General features: G+C 39.5%; 1 protein-coding gene across 1 annotated transcript; it reads left to right on the top strand.

The window, feature by feature from the left end:
- The first annotated feature begins 10,732 nt into the window (after positions 1–10,732).
- Positions 10,733–23,820, top strand: LOC139462085 (lengsin-like). The gene is made up of 2 exons (XM_071243586.1): positions 10,733–10,883; positions 22,655–23,820. The coding sequence occupies exons 1-2, from the start codon at positions 10,733–10,735 to the stop codon at positions 23,818–23,820; spliced, it is 1,317 nt and encodes a 438-aa protein (XP_071099687.1).
- The last annotated feature ends 985 nt before the right edge of the window (positions 23,821–24,805 follow it).

Genomic DNA, 24,805 nt, shown 5'->3' with positions numbered 1-24,805 from the left:
TCTTTATCGTCTGAAATTGTTGACTCGTGGCCCAGGTTTCTTGTTATCTCATCTTCTGATGAAACACCTTTAAAACTAAACCAATTTGCTATCTCCTTGGGCATTAAAGGCCTCTGTGGAGAAGTGAAGAACGTAGCACGGCTCAGAAGCGGTTCACTGTTAGTGGAATGTGCACGGAGACAACAGTCTGACAATCTCTTGATATTAAAACAGTTTGTGAATATTCTAGTTGTTGTCTCAGTGCACCAGACACTGAACTCCAGCAGAGGCATAGTCAGAGAAAGGGCTCGTTGTCTTTCTGACATGAGTGAGGAGGACATTGCAGCTGAGCTGAAAAATCAAGGAGTAATTGCTGTAAAGCGATTTACGAAAAAGAAAGATGATGTCACAATTAGCAAACTGAACACTTATCTGTTTACATTTTCACTTTCATCAATTCCAAAGAATATAAAAGCTGGATACTTCAACATCAGAGTCGAGGTATACGTACCAAATCCACTCCGATGCTTCAAATGTCAAAGGTTTGGTCATGGGGCCAAGTTTTGCCGTAACAGCTCGGTATGTTCCCGTTGTGGTGGAGCCCATGAGGGCTCTGAGTGCTCCAACAGCATCAAGTGTGCTAACTGCAACGGAGAACACTTGGCCTCATCCAAATCCTGTCCCTTATCTGATCGTGAAGCAAATATTCAAAAAATCAAACACACCAGCAATATTTCATACTTTGAAGTTAAAAGGTTGGTGACTCATCCAACCAATTCTACCTTAACCTATTCAGCTGCAGTTTCCTCTCCTGCTACTGTTGTCAGGCCTACCATGAGAACAACATCGTCTCAAACAACGTTGTCTTGGGTGGATGAACAGATCAGTCCCGAGTCTGTTCATTCTCTATCAAATGTTTCAACATCAGCCTCACAGACAGACATTATAACCCCTTCAGAAGATCCATCATCTGAACATGAAATTGTCCCTGCAATAGTACAGGACGAAGCCCACTTGTCTTCAAAGAAAAAAAAGCAATTGAAAAAAAAGGCCAGGGCCCTCCAGCATTTGGAGGTGCCTTCTACATCTATAAAGGTTCACAATCAGTTTGAACCTTTGGAGATGGAGGTCAGTCCTTCACTCCCAGTTCATGGGGATGGACCTCCCTGCCGCTCACGATCTCCAGTTGAGCCACCATGAGTAGCTCTCCTAATTTAATCCAATGAAATTGTAGAGGTCTTCGGAACAATTTCAATGATCTTCAGCTATTAATTCAGGATTTCAAACCTTCTGCATTTTGCTTACAAGAAACTTTCCTTAAACCAACAGATAATTTTGATTTACGACAGTATGATTCTTACCATTGCTTTTCCCCTCCAGGGAATAAAGCAACTGGTGGGTCCTCTGTTATGGTGAGGCAGGGCGTCATTCACAGTCCTGTTCCTACTATTTTAAAAGTTGTGACACCATCTGCTGTTTCTCCGTCATCACGATGGAATTTTACTAAGGCAAACTGGCCGTTTTATGAAGTCCTTTGCACTGATCGTCTTAAACCTGATGGGTTTTTTTATGTTTCCGACCCTATCAAACTTTTTTCTGATAAACTAAATAAAATAGCTGATGAATGTATTCCGAAGTCCTCTTCAAATCCTCACACACGTAAACCATGGTTCAGCAATGATTGCAAACTAGCTAGGAAAGCGCGGAAAAAAGCTGAACAATATTTCCGTCGCCATCCTATGGTCCACTATTTAAATAAATTCAAAATATTAAACGCTAAAGCACGGCGTACATTTAAACAAAACAAGCGTCAGTCTTGGCAAAATTATGTCTCGAAGATAAATTCACGTACGCCGATATCGAAGGTATGGAACATGATTAAGAAAATAAAAGGTAAGGGTTCTAAATCTAGTGTCCACCACCTTAAAAATGGGAATGAATTATTAACCAATACTTCTGATATTGCTAACAAACTTGGTGAAACTCTGGCCCAACATTCTTCCTCCTCGAACTATGCCCCTAAATTCCAAAAAAATCAAAAGCTGCAGGAAAAGAAACTCTAAACTTGATTATGGCTCCATCATCTATGGTGGAGCCTGCAAAAGTAATCTTAAACTTTTGGACTCTATCCACCATCAAGGTCTGAGACTCTGTCTTGGATCTTTCCGAACTTCTCCTATTGACAGTCTGTACGTTGAGGCTGATGAACCATCCCTCAAACAACGACGAATTAAATTATCCTTACAATATGTCACTAAATTACGCTCTAATAACTCGAATCTAGCATATGACTGTGTTTTCCACCCCTTTTATGAAAATCTCATCGGTTCTCCCCCCACTTGGAATAAGACTTCAAGACTTCAATCTGATATTTCTGCCGCTAAAATTAATCTTGAAGCTATAGCCCCCACGCAGCTTTTGTCTTCTCCACCTTGGCAGTTGGTAAAGCCAGAGGTGGATCTGACATTACCTAAATTAAAGAAATCGGAAACAAATCAACTTATTTATCAACAAAAATACAATGAATTAAGAAACACTTATATTACTTACAAATCTATATTTACAGATGGATCCAAGGATAGTGGCGCTGTTGCCAGCGCCACTGTCATTGGATCCAGGACTATCTCCTCCAGATTACCCGATAATAGTTCTATTTTCACAGCAGAGGCCAATGCCATTTTAACAGTAAACAGTCAAAATATCAGAAGTTTATCCTATTTTCCGATTCTCTTTCTTGCCTGCAGGCTATCCATAACATATCATGTCAACATCCACTTTTAATCAAAATTATTGAATTATTTAATGAACTTGCTACTGGCCAATACGACATCGTCTTTTGTTGGTTGCCCAGTCATGTGGGCATCAAAGGCAACTCAATGGCTGATGCTGCTGCAAAAGCAGCACTCAACAAATCTGGGACACCACTTCTTATCCCATACACTGATTATAAACCTGTAATCAGATCTTATATTTGTGATCTGATGCAAAAGAAGTGGGACTCCCAAGTAGGTATCAATAAATTACATGAAATTAAACCAAATATTGGTTACACCTACTTGGGCTGTCAGTCCAGTTTTGAAGAGGTCATACTACGACGATGTCGTATTGGCCATAGCAGGTATACACATGAGTATTTGTTAAAGGGTGAGGATCCTCCATTTTGTATCCCTTGTGATGAGAGAATCACGGTCAAGCATGTCCTGCTTGACTGCATTGATTTTGCCATCACAAGGGATAACTATTTCAAAGTTTCATTCTTCAAGGATCTTTTTAATCTTAGTTCTCATTTAATCATCGTTTTTTTTAAAGGAAAGTGAATTGTTACATAAATTTTGAAAAATATCTTCTGTATATAATTTGTGTTTTTTAAAATTGGTTGAATAAAATTAAAAATTGTTAGTGGCTGTATCCTCAAAGGGTGTTGAAGTGGTGTAAAATTATTGTCCCCCTGAGAGGGTATGTAAGACCACGTCTTTCAAAGTATATTTATTTGTACCACACTTTTTATCGTAGTATATGTGTTATTTTAATGTACGCTAACTTTATCAATAATCGCCAACAGCTGAAGTGATGATGTAAATCCGGCTGAGGTCCATGCAGGTAGCAAAAGTACTGTAAGTCCCCATGGACCATAGCATGGTGGTTTACCTTCAGCTGCTGGCGATCTATAGCCTCTTTTTATCTTGTATCGTTATGTATAGTGCTCTTCTCTTTTATAATTCTGTACTAGTTTTATATCTCTTTCTGTGATGAATCTAGTAATTTTACTGTCCTTTGTTGACAGGTTTTTTATGAAAGTTTTCAGTATATATATATTGTGTTTAACTATTGATAGTCACGATATGGCTGAAATATTGCCCATGTGACTTAAAATTTAACTCACTCACTCACTCATATTTGTATAAAGTATTTAAGTTACGATAGCCCTATAATCTAATCATGTGCATCACGTTACAAATATTAACATATTTTAATATGCAATCTGCGTTGTTCTATGGAAATTAATGCTTAAATAACTGAATAAACTGGCTGTCTGTATACCCGCGGGACCACATTTTCATTCGCTTGCTATCTGCTTGAACAGCTGAGCCCCGCACGGACAGATACCTGAGGTAAGATACTGCTGCCAATTTACCAGTCGAGACAGAATAATTTGTATTTGTAACTTTGTTGCAACTGGGATTAAAGACTTTTAAAAAATAATTAAATCGATGCATATAGGAGTTGTCTATAATCATTAATACTGGACCAGTGAAGACGCTGTTAATCCGGACGGATCCGTTTACAGTCCGGATAATAAAATGTCCGCATTAACGAAGGGTTAATTAGAGTAAGGCCACTTTTGTTTTATTAAAGGTCGTCTAGAAGAAGGCATTTGAGAGTCAAACTGATCTGGAGTGCAAATAAATGGGTATTATTTGAAGTGGCAAACATGTACCCACATAGTTGTTTTACTAAATCTGGAAATATGTAATTCTTAAATAAATGTGACATAAAGTACAACGAGTGTGGAGTAAATAAACGTGTCAAAACCCTTTCCATTTTCAATCGAATATACGATTCCGACCGCATGAGCATGTGTTCATTATACACTACCAAATCGTGAGGATGCCAGGTGTTCGCGAAAAGGTAAGCGTATCCTGCTCCAAGGGCAAGATTGATAAAAAATTGACTGAAGACAGTTTAATGGATTAAGAGGCAGATGACATAATTGTTTTTTTCAAATGTTAAGGGCTTACACAGTTTCGGGTCAATACCCAAAATGTCAGTCAATACCTGGTGTGACCACCATTAGCATTGATCACTGCCACACATCTCCTGCACATTGAGTGGATCAGACGATTTGTGAAGGCCCTAGGGATCTTCCTGCACACATCCAGAGCAGCTGTGCGTAGTTCATCGGCAGTTGTAGGGACTGGGCGCACATTGTGCAGACGCCTTTGAACCTCATCCCATAAGTGTTCCTTGGGGTTCAGATCAGGGCTGAGGGCTGGCCACGGTAGAGCACGGATGTTTTGTTGTTGCAGAAAGGCCATGGTAGCTCATGCAACATGGGGACGAGCGTTGTCCTACTGGAAAATGTGTTGTTGATGTTGTTAAAAAAATGGAACAACGTGGGGTCTGATCACTTGGTCGATATAGCGCTGAGCAGTTACGCCGTGTCCCCGACCTTGACCAACATTCAGAAAGCACACGGGTCCAAGTCTCGCATTAAGTCCAATCCCTTCCCATATCATGACGCTAGGTCCACCCCATGGATCCCTTTCCACAACGTTTCTGTCAGCGAAACGATCAACTCGACGCCGCCAAATTCTGACTCATCCGTCTGCATGGGAGACACATTTTGGCGACTTTCATCAGAGAAGATGACAAGCCTCCACTCACGATGACGCCAATTGTGATGACCCAGTGCCCACTGAAGTCGTGCTTGTCGATGTCGTGGTTGGAGAACAGGACGGCGACATCTGAGGTTGATGGAGCGGAGACGTCGGATCACAGTGTCCCGGCTAATGTGTCGATTATGTGTTCCTATGGTCTGTCGAGCACTTTCACTAAAACTTAGTCTTGCAGTTAGGAACGGATGTCGCTGGTGTTGACGGGTAATCTGCCGATCGTGTCGAGGTGTTGTGACCCTAGGACGACCCAGGAGACGGTAAATTGTGGTTATGTTAACGTTGAAATGACGGGCAACATCTTGGACAGACTCTCCAGCTTGCAAACGTCCGGTAGCCTGTTTTCTCTGAATTTGAGTTAGATGTGGCATTGTTGACCAAGGAGTGGTAGGTCCAAGAATCGGCCACAGTTTTATACCCACTACAGTTCGTGACAGTTCGTGCATTTTTGATTTCGCAAGAAATGGGTGCACGATACCCCCGTATTCATTGAAATGGTGCGTTTTAGCGAGTATATATATAGCCCAGTATATTTGTACGGATTTTGATGTAGCTTTGGAATACAGTACAAAAGAGGATTTGACTTGTCTTCAGGTTTTAGAGTCAAATAAAACAATGATAGTACTTATGCATAGTTTTGGCAGATTTCTTCCTCAGGTAACATACTGGCCTTATATGTGTCATTAAGTGATATATCACTTATACCAGGGTCTTTGATAAACAAATTAATGTAGTGGTGCTTACATTTACAGTAAACTACGGTTAAAACGAACTCAAAGGGACCACTTATTTCAGTTCGTAATAACCGTAGTTCGTTATAAGCATATATACAGCATATATCAAACAAATGGCCGGGACTAAAAAGTAAGCTCGTTATATCGGTCAGTTCGTTATAAGCGTGTTCGTTATAACGTAGCTTACTGTAATGGTATGTTATTTGAGGCTTAATCAGTGGGAACAACAGCAACCATTTCATGAATGTTTGTTTGTTGTTTAAGGCAAAACTCAGCAATTACCCAGCTATATGACGGCGGTCTGTAAATAATCGTGTCTGGAAAGACAATCCAGTGATTGACATCATGAGCATCAATCTACGCAAATGAAATACGTTGACATGCATCAACCAAGTCAGCGAGTCTGACCACCCGATCCCGTTGGTTTCCTTTTACGGCAAAAATAGGTTGCTGAAGAACTTGTCCATATGCATGACACTACAGATCTGTACCAGATATAATAATGAACGTGGGCATGTATATAAATTGTATATCGTATTCACCATAACTATTCATCACAAAGGTTTAATAGGGCTTGAATCTGGTGAATAAGCTGGAAAACGATATTACTTTGACATTATTCTGAGCACGACACGTGTAACAGGTGTGGCCGAGGATTATCACGATGGAATGTCGTGTGAAGCGGAGAATGTGACAAATGGTGGTCACGTAGTGCGTGTAGTGCGTGTAGTGCGTGTAGTGAATTCTGCACAGCAGTGGTCTACCTGCCCGAGGACTGTCGTTCATTTGTAAGCCCTGCCCTGAAGTGTTGCTCATAACTCTCTCTCAACGTTAACGCTGTGCAACGCCACGCACATATCTTTCTGCATACCTCTCGCGCGTTCATTTAGTGACAGTTTCAAAGTGCCCTGTAGTGTAGCCAACACACACAACGTCACTCACTGTACTCAACATTGGACATTGTTGACAATTTTGCCAAATATAATATTATTGAATCTTTCATCTCTGAAATTGCTTTCCCTAATGTGACGATAATTTGCACTTTCTTACCATAAAAAGAAATACCATGTCAATAAAATAATGCTGACATCTCACATCAAACATATCTCCTCACATAACTAACTGCATCCACACTCGCCTCACACAACAACTCATAATCAATATTTTGGTGAGGATAGTAACCCACTTTTACTGCACATTTGAACTATTGATGAGCGATGACATATTGCCAACACGATAAAACAGTTTCCAGTATGAAGACATTGTACGGACAAATGCAAGGTGATTGGGTTTCACCACCATTATTCTTCCCCGCCCTGAAGGGAAGTATATGGGAAACGTTACCTTTGTAGCATGTATGTCGACATGTTGGTTTAATTGAAATGTCAAGCCACGCATTTACGGAAACAAAACAGACAAATCATGTGCGTTGAATGTTGATGCATTCTTTTCCAGCAATAAGAGATACTTCAAAATCGTCTTTATGTAGTTAATTGATGCATCTGACCATTTCTGGTCATTAGCTGACATTATGAAACCATTCATGTGTAATCCGATGTCCTTTTTTCCTCCAGGACTAATTTTCTGATTTTCACGGTGTATACAAAAGAAGAACTGTCTCCGGACATCGTAAATAACAGCATAATATAAAATATGTTCTGAATATGCTCATCTCAAAACAAATGTAATATGGCTGAATTCCACATTCGACATACCACACTTTTGATTGTTTGGATGCTCATGTTCACTGGAAATATTTGGAATAGTTATATTCCGTATTTTGAATTAACCCAGTCCCATGTGGTTTTTTTTAATCAGTGCACGCATACAGCCACATGTGAAACGTTTGGTAGCAAAGTCAAAGCAAAATCGGAGTATTGTGTCGGCGGATTTGCATCAAGGTTGTAGTATTTTCAACCGTTTATTGGAATTCAATGTACAGCTGTAGCTCTGGTCACTCATATATATTGTGTCCCATGGCTCAAATCTATTTGCGTCTGTACCTTGTTCCACTCACCTTGATAATCTGATGGATGAAGGCACAGCTCTCTACAGTCACATAGTTAACACCGAAGGCTATGAGGAGTATTTAGGTCATAATCAGCTCCAAGCAGCCACTGCCTCAAGCGATATTGTCTACATAACAGATCAGTTTTATGGCTCCGTCACAGGTGCTCCAAATATTTAAGCAGGGAAAACAAATTTCATAGAATCATTTCAACTCTCAGGGCCTGCTGCAATTCTTGTCAGTTGACGGGAGGCTGATGGCGTGCTTTAATCTGTCTGTCAAGATGGTCCCACAGATGCTCAATAGGATTCATATCGGGGCACGGGTGGCCCAGTCGTCTAAGGCGCCGCGGTTCGTTGTGCAGAGTTGCGCCCCTTGGGCACACCAGAAACCTATGATTGTGGGTTCGAATCCCGGTTCGCCCCGATTATGTTTCTAGGTTTGTCAGCACCATACCCGTGCTCGTGGGTTTCACCGAAGTGGTAAACGTCTGAAACCTGCATCACTTCGGGCTTTCCTCCCACATTAAGCTGACATGCCGCGATATGACTGGAATACTGTTAAAAGCGGCGTTAAACCCAACTCACTCACTCACTCACTCTGGCAATTTGGACCTGTGTTGCCCCCATTTCGGCCATACCGATGGCTCTCTTTCTCTGCTCCTGTGACAGTCGTGGCATTTCTTTTGTGTGCTTTCATCACGTGCGGTTATACCCTGCAGACGAACGCATTGATACAGCTAAAATGCACGTGCAGTTTATGCCATAGGCGGGAAACCCGTTTCACCATTTTTTTGTCACCGCACGAGCGCCGTCAAAGGTGGCGCGTTCGGGTGAGGGTTTTTTTGGTACCCGTTCCTGGGCAGTCATATTCCCAACACCCACTTTCCACTAGTTATTGCTGTTTTTAGGAAAATTACAAATTGCCAACCTATACTTTCTTTTGTCGCTTAGTTTATGTGTGTCTTTACTATAACTGTGCTCATGGCTTTCACCAAAGTGGTATACGTAGGAGGAAAGCCCGAATTTATACAGATCTTTGACTGCTTAGGAGGTGAAAAACCAAGCATAATAACCCAACGATCATAGTTGGTTGGCTGGTTGGTTGTTGTACGCCGCACTCAGCAATTTTCAAGCTATATGACAGCGGTCGTAAATAATCGAGTCTGGACCAAACAATCCTGTGTTATATGTCCTGCTTCAACTTGGTTGGATGGTTGGTTTGTTGTTTAACGCAGCACTCAGCAATATTCCAGCTATATGACGGCGTCGTGTAAATAATCGAGTCTGGACCATCAATCCAGTGACTGACATCATGAGCATAGATCCACGCAGTCAACCAAGTCAGCGAGCCTGACCAGCCGATCCCGATAGTCGCCTTTTTTTGCAAGCATGGGTTGCTGAAGACCTATTCTACCCCGGATCTTCACGGGTCCTATATTCTGCAATAAGTCAAATCGATATTAAAGCCGGCTTCAGGTTTTGGTTTAAAGTGTGCATCTATCAAGTCAGAAAGTCAGTGATGTACAAATATGTATAATAATTCTTTTTGACCGCAGTTTTACCATGTCTTGACCCTGTCAATTCTTTTGAAGTTTGCAACTGATAAATACGTTTTGTCACGCCATAAGTTGATAATACAGAGAAGTAAGAAGCTGTCGCGATATAGTAGGATTATTCCTGACTGTTACGTTAAACAGTAGACAACAAACATCATGTACTAGTAGGGCTATATGACCACACACGGTCCAGAATAACATGTCTATGACAGTGGGAATGACCTAACATGACATAACATTATTTCCATTGATAAAATACAGATGGGATTCCTATGTTTTAGTCGGAAGAGGTGATTAAAAAGTTGTGGTAGTTTGACACAGTTCATTTTGTGTCGTCCTACTCCGAATCTGTTTGGCGTTGATCATAATATGGTTTGTTTGTTTGCCACACTCCGCAATGTTCCAGCTATATGAGGGCGGTCTGTAAATAATCGAGTATGGACCAGACAATCCAGTGATTGACATGAGCATCGATTTACGCAAACGAGAAACGACGACATGCATGAAACAAGTCAGCGAGCGTGACCACCCAATCCCGTTAGTCGCCTCTTACGACAGGCATGGGTTGCCGAAGACCAATTCTAACCTGGATCTTCACGGGCATGTTCATAATAACAATAACAATCACTGGTTGTTCTGGTTTACACTTAATTACAGGCCATCGTGATATAATTGGAAAATTGTTGAATACACCGGTGCAAAATATTAAATATGTTATCGTGTGTATATGCACTCGGCAATATTCCATTTACATGAGAGCCTACCCGTGACGATCCGGGGTAGAACAGATCTTCAGCAAACCATACTTGGCGTAAACGGCGACCATGCTTGTTGTAAGAGGTGACTAACGGGATCGGGTGGTCAGGCTCACTGACTTGGTTGATCCATGCCATCGATGTCAGCTGCGTGGATCGATGCTTATGTCAATCACTGGATTGTCTGGTCCAGTCTCGATTATTTTACAGACCGCCGTCATATAGCTGGAATATTGCTGAGTTTTGCAATAATCTTTATCAGTTAATTATTTACTATTCACTTTCGCAGGTTGACCACAGTGACAATGTCGAATTTCGAGCAAGAACATAAGGAGATCTGTAAATACGACTATGTGCGGTTTGCACTCTGTGACCTGAATGGCATGAATCGTGGTCAAGTGATAGCTGGTCGCTATGCCGCCGAATACATGGACGGTGGGTTGGATATGTGCCAAGGTAAGTGCGCGTACATAAGCTTGGATTTAATATCTAAAATATAATATCTAAGCCGGGAGCACATTATACATTCATTACAAATATGTAATATGTAATTACACTATGTCGTCACTTATGGTCACACCTCTTTAAGAACACACTATGTCATCGATAATGGTCATACTTCTAGAAGAACACACTATGTCATCGCTAATGGTCACACCTCTAGAAGAACACACTATGTCGTCGCTAATGGTCATACTTCTACAAGAACACACTATGTCATCGCTAATGGTCATACTTCTAGAAGAACACACTATGTCATCGCTAATGATCATACTTCTACAAGAACACACTATGTTATCGCTAATTGTCATACTTCTACAAGAACACACTATGTCATCGCTAATGGTCATACTTCTACAAGAACACACTATGTCATCGCTAATGGTTTTCTTCTACAAGAACACACTATGTCAACGCTAATGGTCATACTTCTATAAGAACACACTATGTCGTCAATAATGGTCTTCTTCTACAAAAACACAACAAGTCATCGCTGATGGTCTTCTTCTAATAGAACAGACTGTGTCGTCACTTATGGTCACACATTTATAAAAACACACTATGTCGTCACTAATGGTCACACCTCTATAAGAACACACTATGTCGTCACTAATGGCCTTCTTCTACACGAACACACTATGTCATCCCTAATGGTCACACCTCTATAAGAACACACTATGTCGTCACTAATGGCCTTCTTCTACACGAACACACTATGTCATCCCTAATGGTCACACCTCTAGAAGAACACACTGTGTCATCGCTCATGGTCATACTTCTACAAAAACACACTATGTCATCGATAATGGTCATACTTCTAGAAGAACACACTATGTTATCGCTAATGATTACACCTCTACAAGAACACACTATGTCATCGCTAATGGTCACACGTCTACAAGAACACACCATGTCATCGCTTATGGTCACACCTCTATAATAATACACTTCGTCATCGCTTATGGTCATACTTCTACAAGAACCCACTTTGTCATCGCTAATGGTCACACCTGTATAAGAATACACTTTGTCATCGCTAATGGTCACACCTCTACAAGAACACACTTTGTCATCGCTTATGGTCACACCTCTATAAGAATACACTTTGTCATCGCTAATAGTCACATTTCTAGAAGAACACACTATGTCATCGCTGATGGTTACACCTCTACAAGAACACACTATGTCATAGCTAATGGTCATACTTCTATAAGAACACACTATGTCGTCAATAATGGTCATCTTCTACAAAAACACACTATGTCATCGCTAATGGTCAAACCTCCAGAAGAACGCACTATGTCATCGGTAATGGTCTTCTTCTACAAGAACACACCAAGTTATCGCTGATGGTCTTCTTCTTATAGAACACACTGTGTCATAGCTAATGGTCATACTTCTATAAGAACACACTATGTCGTCACTTATGGTCACACATTTATAAAAACACACTATGTCGTCACTAATGGTCTTCTTCTACAAGAACACACTATGTCATCACTAATGGTCACACCTCTATAAGAACACACTATGTCGTCACTAATGGCCTTCTTCTACACGAACACACTGTGTCATCGCTAATGGTCATACTTCTACAAAAACACACTATGTTATCGATAATGGTCATACTTCTAGAAGAACACACTATGTCATCGCTAATGGTTACACCTCTACAAGTACACACCGTGTCATCGCTAATGGTCATACTTCTACAAGAACACACTATGTCATCGCTAATGGTCACACCTCTACAAGAACACACTATGTCATCGCTAATGGTCATACTTCTATAAGAACACACTATGTCATATCTAATGGTCACACCTCTAGAAGAACACACTATATTATCGCTAATGGTCACACCTCTACAAGAACACACTATGTCATCGCTAATGGTCACACCTCTACAAGAACACGCTATGTCATCCCTAATGGTCTTACTTCTACAAGAACACACTATGTCATCGCTAATTGTCATACTTCTACAAGAACACACTATGTCATCGCTAATGATCATACATCTACGAGTGAGTGAGTGAGTGAGTGAGTGACTTTCGGTTTTCGCCGCCTTTAGCAATATTCTAATCAAATGTATATTTTAATCTAAGCGGGTTGGTTTTAACAACGTTTTTAACAGTAATCCAATTCCAGAACGGAATTACTGTTGCTGGAAAGATGGAAGTGATGTAGATCTGAGTGTTTCGCCAATCGAGAAACATAATCGTGACGAATTGGACTCGAACCCACTATTAATATAAGGGCCGATATGTTAATCATCATCAGAGGTGTCAAGAAGGATGTCTCTTACTCTGGCAACACTTGTCTTTGCTTGAACGTCCCTGTCTGTAAAAAGAAAATATAATACAGATGGAGCTAAACGTTACATTACGTGAGAACTGCACACCATACCCTCAAAGTATCTTATGCTTTAAAATATCGTTTATTTTTAAGAGATAGATCATTGTTAATTTTAACCGTCACCCCAACCCTTTAAGAAATATAAGAACCAGGAGGCAAATGCCAGTTGCAAAACATTTTCACAGTTATGGAAAACACTGTTATGTTGACACATTTTAAAATACTTCTTTGCATTGACACAATACTTATACAGAAGTTTTGGCATGTCGAAAAATTGTTTTAAGAATATAAACCATGAACTGTGGAATAAAATTAGCCTTACTGAAGATTTGCTTTAACGACATGTAAGTAAAAAGAAATGTTTGCGATTTATAACAATAAATTAAATAGACTTAGTATGACTAATGTGGAACAATTTAATCAGGCATGTGATATTTCCCTTATTTAATACACGTTGTCAAAATGATGTTTTCTAAGACAATTTTAGTGACAGAAATAGTCATTGGATCTATATGAGATTATTTGTATGAAAAAGAGCACAAAGCTATGAAATTCCCATTGAAGAGTAGTGACAATTCCAATACCTTTAATGCTGGGTTTATTTTCAATCTTAAATATTAAAATATTAAAGTATTAAATATTAAATATTAATTGACACCGTGAAAATCAGGATAGTTTAATACTAGAGTGAGTTGGGTTTAACGCCGCTTTTTACAGTATTCCGGTTATATCGCGACGTGTCAGTTTAATGTGGGAGGAAAGCCTGAAGTGATGCAGTTTACCACTTCGGTGAAACCCACGAGCACGGGTATGGTGCTGACAACCTAGAAACATGATCGGGCGAACCGGGATTCGAACCCATAATCATAGGTTTCTGGCGTGCCCAAGGGACGCAACTCTGCACAGCGAATTGCGGCGCCTTAGACGACTGGACTACCCGTGCCTCCCTTTAATACTAGACATCATAAATTGAATCATAAGGAATAGACGGATAGAACTCTTACAAGTGTAAGAAAAAAGAATGAAACAATATTGTGCTTGTGTTAAGCTTGCAATAAAACTATTTCACAGTCAATTGTTGAGGTAAACAATTAAACAAAAATAACCTACAGTGAACCAGCCAATACGAAAACTGACTTAACCCCGAAAGTCCAGGGAGAAAGTAAATCGTAAAATGATAACAGAATTTAGTTTCAAAAGATGACATTATGTTGTGTTTTTCCTCTCTTGATGATTCTTGAGGTTGGTATTTCATGCAGTGAAGTTGTTGCATATAGTTTTGGAAGAGTAATATTTAAAAAGATGTAACAATCTATATTAAACAAACGTTTAAAAGAAACCTTATTTTTAACTCTTACATGTATAATGATACGTGTACATGCGAAATACATAAATAATTATGAAAACATTTTTTAAAACATTCCAAACTGTAAGTTATTACACTAAACAAGTTTGTGTTAGTCGGCCATAATGATCGAAGGAGCCAAATTGATACGAGTGCTTACGTTCGATTTGAAAACCCGGGACGACCCAGGGGAACCCGTGTTGACTAAGGTATGACCCAAGTTAACCTTGGTTGGCCAATATTAGGTCATGTCAACTTCTTTACGTCACTCTGCGGTTGACCTTGGTTGCCAATACCTTCTGCACCCATGGGGTGCGGGACTTTGGTTTGTTGCCTCCCAAGTGACTGGTAAAGATATTAGTTTCATTTGTTGATTCAATCATGAAAAGAAGGATTTTAATTAATATGATTAACTATGTATTGATCATGTATCTTGGATTTTGTTCATTGTATTATATTTCGAACCATGAAATTATTACTCTGCAAAACACAATTATGAAAAAAATATTAATAACTTTACCACTGTAGAAACATTTTTATGCCATTTAGTCCACCCATTGTGTCTCTGCCAAAATTATGTGTTTAATTCAGGACATATGACGGGAAACAAAAGAGTTTTTATATAAAATAAACATATTCCTCGACTGATTTTAGAAAATAAAAAATATATGTAATATTTTCCTGTATGAATTTGGAAGCAGCTCAAATCAAAGGGAAACCACTCTTATGATAAAAATTTAGGGAGGAGTGTTTAATTATTAATTTGTGATAGTTTAAAGCCCAAAACACACTGCAAATACAAGTGAATATCCTGGCAAAACTGGTTAGAGTATTTATTACCTTGGCCGTGTATAAACATTGCGAAACATATGGACAGTTGTAAAATGGTCATTTTAGAATTAAAGTCAAAGGATGTAGACAAACTCAAATTTAGACATGGAATTTTCATAACAAGTGAAATAACAGGATCTAGTATGACCTTTTGCCTTGATATAGCAGCATCCGTGTGTGATTCCTAATTATACATAGATCCCGGGGCATCCGGAGTCTAGTTACACAGTAATGTTGTAATTTATATGCATAAGTGATGCTATGAACATGATACAACTATGATATTATATTTGAGAGTCCATGGTTGATCGTCACAGATTGTATGGAAATGATTAATTATCTTTTTATTCACGTCAGTCATTTTATTCACTTCAAACTATAGTATATGTTACATGGTGTGTTGCATTTGTGACCAACTCGTCCCATTCCGGGACAAGCCGAATGTAGACAAAGGTTTCCATATTGGCGTATGAACACAGGAACGACTTCAAACAAGGACGGTAACTCTTATTCTACCTGCATCTAATAGCAAAATTAATCATAGCTCGCATATTCCTGTTGTAAAATCATTTCTCCTTAATGATATAAATATATATTTGGAAAGCCATTCAATTCATTCGCTAACAAATGTTCATCTATTATATATATCAAAATTCAGATGACACAACTGACAAGACGAACGCGGTTTTCGGTTTAAAATAACTTCAACGAGCCATTCTGCGGACAAATTCAGTTAAGATTGGCGTCCTGATATTGTCTTTTCAATGGTTGAAACATAAATCTTTAAACAATCATTTATCTTATGACCGAATGTGTCTTTTCGTGCACAGCATTAACAAATGGTACACAAATTTTATATGAATTAATTACAATAACATTATAAAGGAATCCCATATCCTTCTTGTCTAGATATGTATAGAAGTATTTCTAAATATACACCAACAACATTGTGAGACCATGTTATTACTCGAATACCGTGGGGATTCCCAACTAGGCTACGCTTGCCGCAAGAGGCGTCTTAATTGATGGGTTGGTCAGACTCTCTCTCCTACCCAGAGTTCCATGCGGCCGGCAGCCAGCCAGTATTGTACTTGTGTTATGCTGAGTCACCACTGCGCCGGATCGTGGGTCAGACTCCGTAACTTGGCTGATTACGTACCATCATACCTGAACAGCGTGGATAGTTGCCTGCCATGTTAATTACTGGTTTGACTGGCCAAGTCTCGATTGTACGAAGAGCCGTTAAACAACAAAAAAGCTTTAATTTTCAAATAATTTCATACTTTAAAGTTTACACCGTTTCCTTCATGCTGATTGGCTAAATTGGTAGTCACGTGATCTGATATTTGGAGTTCACTGTCCCGTGAACGGACTGAAAAGTTCACACGATGTGAACATTTTTTGCGTGAAATTGATCGTTTGAACTTTTGCCGGAACTACTTTCCGGGGTCTCCCCGAATTCTCGATCGGTGTTTACGATCAACTCGTTTTTCTATTTTCTTTATAATCCCTGCATTTATCAGCAATATAATTAATTTAGTATTTATGCCTTGTCTCGTAACATTTCATCTGACTCATGAATAAATAAATGCTTTGGTCCTGGTGATTGATGTCGTCTAGCTGCTTAATGAAACATGTGGTGATTTGGATATGGAATGGCTATCTTTCAATACTAATAACGCAAGTGAAGAAAAATAATTCTGTAAAATTACTGAGGTGAACGAAATTGATTTGATGAGCGATATTGACTTTGATGCCTTGTTTTCGGAAATGACAGGAATCTAGCACCAGTGAAAACAATGTCGTACCCTGCTCGGATGTGGCCGCTGACACAGAGCAAACGCGACTGCTCCTGATCAATCCCAAACTAAAATTCTATTTACTATCGTATCGGGAAAAACATGTAAGATTTTGAGAAATCATAAAACATAAAAAGGTAAGGAAGAAACTTAAACTAAAGAAACCCCAAAACTTGCCTACCTGTTTTAACGATTGGTCATCGGAGACGAGAAAACGTCCGTAGACGGAATTAGATATCTACTATTCCGGTTTCTGAGTTGGCCGACCTTCTCCGTGCATTCTAGGCCGAGAAGCGGCGGCACATGAGGAGTGACGGAGCACAGTAATGAAGCTGGCGTCAGGTCATACAGCAGGTCCATCTCAGATGACAAGAAACGCCAGCTAAGCAAAGTATTACAGCACACGCGACAAATCCCTAACACCATATATAACACAACCTGACGTTGAAAATTAACACAAAACAGTTTCAGAGCACTCGGTCCAGTCCCCACCAGTCCATTCCGAATAGTCCGAATTGGTTTGCGATTATCCAAACACAAGCAACAATTCATAAATCGGTGATATTCCCAATTTAATAGTGCCACGAGAGGGTTCAGGCGTCGGGTGTTTTCCATAACTTTCCATAAACGTCATTTTCAACAGCAGTAACCTATAACCTATTTTTAGGATTTGACTTATCCCAAATATTGTTTGTAAGTTTGTTCAGAGAATGAAATGATGTTGACATATTTCTACTTTATGTTGTATATATTCAAAGAACTATTTTTCTTAGCGTAACTGAGTATGAGTGGGGAAACGTATGTGACCGAGTGCCGGCAAATACCGACAAAATAACATTGTTGCAATGTTCTTGCGAAACCAGAGGACTTCAAATTTAAGCAAACATAAGTTGCGATATTATTCGGCGAGACCAGTAAACTAAAAAGTATGACATTATAAGAATTGAACGTCAGTTTGGATGGGTTCATTGAAGTGTGAACGATTTAAAAGCGCTGGTTAAACTTTTGTGTGAACCTCCTCGCAAGCCCGGAGTTTACACAGTTTAACTAGCGCTTCAAGCGCACGACGTACACGACAAATGATGACAAATGTCCCGTCAATTCGCCAACTCCTTGAAACAAGTGACCCAAGTACACAATCGCTTTTTTCTCATTGTAACAAAGATGCACTTAGTTCCCCCGACACACACAACACTTGGTACACCTCAGCTTCTGTCAGATAAATATATTGTGAGTGCTAGGTGGTTTACAAAAGAAATTATACCCCTGAGCAATGCCCGACAAAGCCATATTTATAGTTTTTTAACAAGAGTCAGAAATCTGTCTGTAAAGTAACCACAAATAAATGTGCGATTCTGTATGTTATAAGTCAAGAGTTGAATGTTCTTGAAGAAGCATACATTGTTTACCGACAAAAGATCCACCATGGTCGCATCCATATGAAATGGAAAGTAAAACACATGTGTTTCTTTTGGGTTTAATGCAAACAAATGACAAATTACAAGAAACAATAACTAAACAAGCGTATAGTCAACGAAGTCATCTATATGTCCCGTCCGTTATGGTCCCAAACCAGGTAACTGACCCAACATTTCTCTTAGCCCATGTCCAAATAGCTGCAATGGAAATTCTAAATTAAACATTTCTAAAACTCCTTAATATCAAAGGGCACCAGTTCGGAATGTGCTTTATATATGGACATGCAATATTTGGCAAGGAAATTTTTAACAGTTTATTTGTTATACTCCATAAGTGAGCCCACCCTAAATTAAAACTTAAATCCAACTTGTTGCCATGGAAACGTAAAAAACAAAAAAATATAAAATTCCTAAATAGCAAAAGGTACCAGTTCAGTATGTGCCTGGTAGACATGCGAAGTCTTGTAAGAAAGTATTTCACGGTTTTTGAGTTACGCTCCGGAAACGAAATCCACGTGCACCCTTATAGAACCTAAGTCCATCTTGTTACCATGGAAACGTAAAGAATACAAATTTCTATAATTCCTACATAGGAAAAGGCACCAGCTCAGTATAAATTTGATAGACATGCAAAGTTTTGTTAGAAAGTATTGAATGGGTTTTGAGTTATGCTCCAGAAACGAACTATACCCCATAGAACCTAAGTCCAACTTGTTGCGATGGAAACATAAAAAATAATGTGATTTGCCAAGTTTCGATCAAATACACTGAATGATTTTCGAGTTCTGACCCGGAAAAGGAAATGATTACGGACGGACGGACGGACGGACGGACAGACAGACTGGCTGTTCGCTATATCCCCCCGCGTTATATGCCCGTGAAGATCCGGGGTAGAATAGGTCTTCAGCAACCCATGCTTGTCGTAAAAGGCGACTTTGCTTGTCGTAAGAGGCGACTAACGGGATCGGGTGGTCAGCCTCGATGACTTTGCGTGAATCGATGCTCATGATGTCAACTACTGGATTATCTAGACTCGCTTATTTAGAAACCGCCATCATAAATGCTGGAATATTGCTGAGTGCGGCGTTAAGCAACAAACAAACAAACCATTGCGTGGATCGAGGCTCATGATATTAATCACTGGATTGTCTGGTCCAGGCTTGATTATTTACATACCGCCGTCATATAGCTGGAATATTGCTGAGTGCGGCGTTAAACAACAAACAAACCAACCAAACCCATATAGACGTAACCGGAATTTCATGAAGATATTCTTATTATTGCATAATGTTGAACAAGTCTGAACTAATCACGAACACTTAGGGGGCGGTCGGGTAGCCTAGTGGTTAAAGCGTTCGCTCGTCACGCCGAAAAACCCGGGTTCAAATCCCGACATGGGCACAATGTGTGAAGTCCATTTCTGGTGTCCCCCGCCGTGATATTGCTGGAATATTGCTAAAAGCGGCGTAAAACCAAACTCACTCACTAACTCACGAACACTTAGGTCAATTTTGTTTTTTCGTCAAAGCACTGCTAATTCCATCGGGATTTTGTTCTCGGTTAAATAAATTCACGGGCAAATCCCAATTGATGCCTAATTCTACATAAACGTCTTATGTTTATCATCGTTAGGACGTACTTTCCAATGATATGAGTTTTTTTACATCTAGATTTCAAACAAGGGCGCTGACTTGACTTTAATTGGCACAACTTGGTGAATCTATATTACGATTAATGTTGATAAGTAGCAAACTCGATTACCGACACTTATAAATGTTAAATGTATACAAATAATTGAAAGTGACTATGTAATCAATCACTCTTAAATACAAAAAAAGATCGCACGTCAACTGTTTGGTGATCGAAAATTGAACGATCGATGTTGTTGACATCAGTGCTCAGTTTGATTGAAATATACAAAGACCATACTGATATTTGTATTGTTTATATGAGCTGCCACAAGAAAAGGCGAAGTTTTAGAGAATGAAAGCAATGTTCAATTTAAACTACAGCCATCAGTAGTTTTTATGTAGTTGGTGGTTCACTTACTGTCCGAAGACTCATCAACTGTTTCCAGGTGGCTCACAAACATGGTGTTTTCAATTTCTAGAAACAAATTTCTCGTGTTTGTATATCTGAATGTGTAATGGCTCTTTTTTCTCGGGTTCTGTTTGGAAATATACCTGAACATATACAAACACATTAATTGAACTCTTACCGATATATTTGATGAAAAACAGTACTCCGATGCCCGAGCTTGTGTGTCTGCTAATATCTTGTCGTCTGCTCGAAGAGAGGCACGAAAGTCACATTGCTCTCCAGGAAAAGCTGTCAATTAGAGTAGAATCCCTTGAATCACATTCCTGAAATGTTACCCAAATATTGGGCCAACGTAAAAAATCCGACGGCGAAATTGAGAACCATTGACAAGGTGAGGCCAACGTCTGCATGGACGTAGCTGGTGACGGTCGATGTGTGTTTTGAAAACGGCGGTCACTAAACAACACTGTTGTTGGCCTCTGTTTCGAATATCTGAATTTTATTTTCTTTTTACATTTGAAGACATGTTTCAGGTTTGTAAATATAATGTTTTTTCATAATAGGGACTGGATTTCTATGTAAATAATGATCATACAATAGTTTCTTGTTTACGAAACTAATTGTAACGATAATAGTGGTCGTAATACGACGTTGTTATAGCTACTAAACGCTATGTTACAATGTAAAATTTCCACAACTTATCAACAACGTTGTGATAATGTTCGATGGGGACTGCGACTGTGGTTAAAGCGTATATTGCAAAAAGCAACGTAAAACCCATACTCACTCACTCATGCACTCACTCACTTTGAGAAGTATGCCTATTAGAGATGACATAGTATGTACTTGTGGAAGTATGACCATTAGGTCTGACATTGTGAGTTCGTGTAGACGTATGACCATAGGGGATGTCATTGTGTATTCTTGTAGAAGTATGACCATTTGAGATGGCATAGTGCGTTCCAGGGATGACATTCAGTATTTTGATAAAGTATGACCATTAGGGATGTAATGATTTATCGATTTATCGATGTTTTGCAATTTGCCATGGTCGGATGGCACTACATCGATGTCGATACTAATGATAGAGGCATCTCGCTCCAAAAAATATAGCGCAGAAATACTTGTACGTGAAACATGTATATTGGGATTTGTCATAATATTTAGTCATATGCACTGGTTAAGGTAAAGGCACTCATGATATGATCGCAGTCCCCAATAGTCAAAGTAGTTGGAATACACCATTACAATACATGTATTGCTTTATGAGATAAGTATAATTTTAAAATGATTTTGTAACAGAATGTTTATTGAGTTCCTTTCTTGAGATTTTTTTTATCGCAGTGAATGTAACCATCCATTAAACTGCCATCATAATATATCGGTGAGGCAGCAATTTGGTTAATAAATGCCCTCTCCACACCCAGAAGAAATCTCGGCCAAAAGCAGTGTCAATTGAACGACTCCGATTACACCATGAACACTCGCCCACCTGCGTTCGCTTATCACACTGATGGCATTGATTCGTTTCCCAACATGGGTTATTGTACCAAGTCCGTTTCGGGTGTCCTCCTAATGTGATATTTCTGGAACATAAAAGCAGCGTAAAACTCCACACACTCTTCGTTATGTTAGGTCACATAAAACAAATGACCGGAATAACTTTGGGCTTGCCTCACTCAGAAACATGACATTGTATGATGTTACTGAACTATATATAACGTCAGGTCACTCACTCATTCTACGGTTATCATTATTTTAACAATCGCATATGTAATTGAATGTAATTGTAACATCTTTCGAAGTAACCGTCCCACAGAAAGAGTACGTAATGTTAAATTAACATGTTCAGTGTTCCTTTGAGGATCACAAGTGTCAGTCTGTGTCTCACGTTATTGCTTGGACAAATCATAATTTACATTGGTTTCATTGCAGACACTTTGTTACTTGGTCCTAGAACAGAAGTAGTTCCAGTATTTCATGAGAAGAACTATAATGTTGGCAATATGTTGATCTTTCCTGACCCTGACACACTGAGGTCGATTCCCTGGGCTCCGGGCGGAGTGAAGGTTGCTGAAGTCTTGTGTGAGTCTCGATGGAAGAAAGACAACTCTCCACAAGATGCGTGTCCTCGGTATGTAGCAAGACAGCAGCTTCAAAGGTTGGGTGATCTTGGATTTGATTTGTATTCCGGTCATGAGATTGAATTCAAACTCCTTGACAATAACACCATGGAGCCAGTGTTTGCAGGAAGAGATGTGTACAGCAACAGGGTATTTAACAAACATAGCAAATTGTTATTCCACTTTGATAGGCATTTTCAACAATCCAAGATAGATGTTGAAAGGTATTATGTTGAAATTGGACCTGGGCTTTTTGAAGCTGTGACAAAACCCAAATATGGAATCGAGAGCCCGGATATGGCTTTTAATCTGAAGGAAGGTCTCTTGGAAATGGCTGATTTGGAGGGTTTTAAAATCACCTTCATGTCCCAACATTCCTATGATCAGATGGGGATCGCCACACATTTCAATTTTTCGCTATGGAATAGATCTGGTGAAAGCATATTTTATGACGAATGTTCTCCAGACAAACTGTCTACAGTTGCAAAACAATGGATTGCTGGTATCCTGAAACACAGTAAAGCTCTCTGTGCCTTTGCAAACCCTACTGTCAACTGCTATAGGAACATGGGTAAATGTGCCTTTCCGTCACCGATCTATTGGGGAATAGAGGACCGATATGCATGCATTCGCGCAAAAAACGATGGACCTTCAAGAACATACCTTGAGAACAGACTACCTGGCGGAAAGAGCAATCTGTATCTCGTAGTGGCGTCTACCATTGCTGCTGGACTGGACGGCGTCATTAAAAAGATGGAGTGCCCACCCCCGGACAAAACAGAGGGCGTCGAATCTCTCCCGCGTTCCCTGGCAGAAGCTCTGGATGAGCTGGAAAAGGATGAGGATCTATGTAATGCCTTAGGAAAGGAACTGGTGACATGGTTTGTCAAGTGCAAGAGAGATATGGAGGTCGCTAAGTACAAATTGGTTGAGACAGACGAGCAACGCTTTGCTATGGAAACAGTGGCGTATTTGTAATATGACAACATGTTGGGCTTGTCAACAATGTATGATCGTTCAGCACTTTATTTCTGATACTTTATTTTGATTGACTTACCACATCCACGTGCCTCTGATGAGAACAGCCTAGTTGATGAAGCAAACATTTATGGTAAGGTGCTTCCTATCCAATTTAGGTTCAAAAAAGGGATATCAGCAAATGTGGGTTACAAATTGTGGAGAATTTGTGGCGATCTGCGACAGTGTGGACACAAAACGCCTGATGACTCGAACCTTTTTTAAATAGAACAATTTCCAAGTTTGGGATGGTCTTTTATATTTCCATGGCCAGTTGTATAGACGCTGAATGTATAGAGGTTGTTCTATATCATCAATGAACTGTTTTATATATGTTTATGAAAAGACAAAAAAAAGATGAGAAATGAAGTACATAAATGAGTCGGAAAATGTAAAGTTTGGCTACATATATTGTTACACAGTGGTTTTTGCCTGATAATATGATCTCCATTATCTGTCTTAAGATACACCACCTCAAGGCCCCTCTGCATAAGGACCAGCACTGAGCCTGTTAATGGAATGCCATTTTGTTATTTGAAACTCCACAATCTCTGCTCAGATCCGTGTACATTCTGCATATAGTATACAGGTATTAACAATTTCAACGAATTTGTTAGTCAGTCCAAGATTATATGGCATCATCAATAACTATGACAGGATTTTGCATTTGGCTTGATCCTATTTCTGCATAGTTAGTTTCTGAATTATAAAACCGTATGGTTACAACTGACATCAACATCCTCTTTCGTTTGAGCTTTGTACCTATAAACACCATGTGGAAATTATATTTATGTATAATTATAGACAAGAACCATATTTTACTTTGCTTTTATTACTTTCGAACAGAACTGTATTTTCATCAAATCCTTATGTTTACATTGCACATAATTAGATTCTCTAGTTCGACGCACCTCTTTTTCTTTGTCCTCACTCTTGAGTGATATCC

This window comes from Haliotis cracherodii, unplaced genomic scaffold (assembly GCF_022045235.1).
Source record: "Haliotis cracherodii isolate W230 unplaced genomic scaffold, xgHalCrac1.p SCAF_15, whole genome shotgun sequence".
Lineage (NCBI taxonomy): Eukaryota > Metazoa > Mollusca > Gastropoda > Lepetellida > Haliotidae > Haliotis > Haliotis cracherodii.
Note: the sequence above shows the minus strand (reverse complement) of the source record. Positions and strands in the feature narration are given on the sequence as shown.

Bases quoted from the DNA above. Each gene is read 5' to 3' on its own strand.
- LOC139462085 (XM_071243586.1), top strand. From the start codon at position 10,733: ATGTCGAATTTCGAGCAAGAACATAAGGAGATCTGTAAATACGACTAT. The intron at 10,884-22,654 runs GTAAGTGCGCGT...GTTTCATTGCAG, and splicing joins TGGGTTGGATATGTGCCAAG to ACACTTTGTTACTTGGTCCT.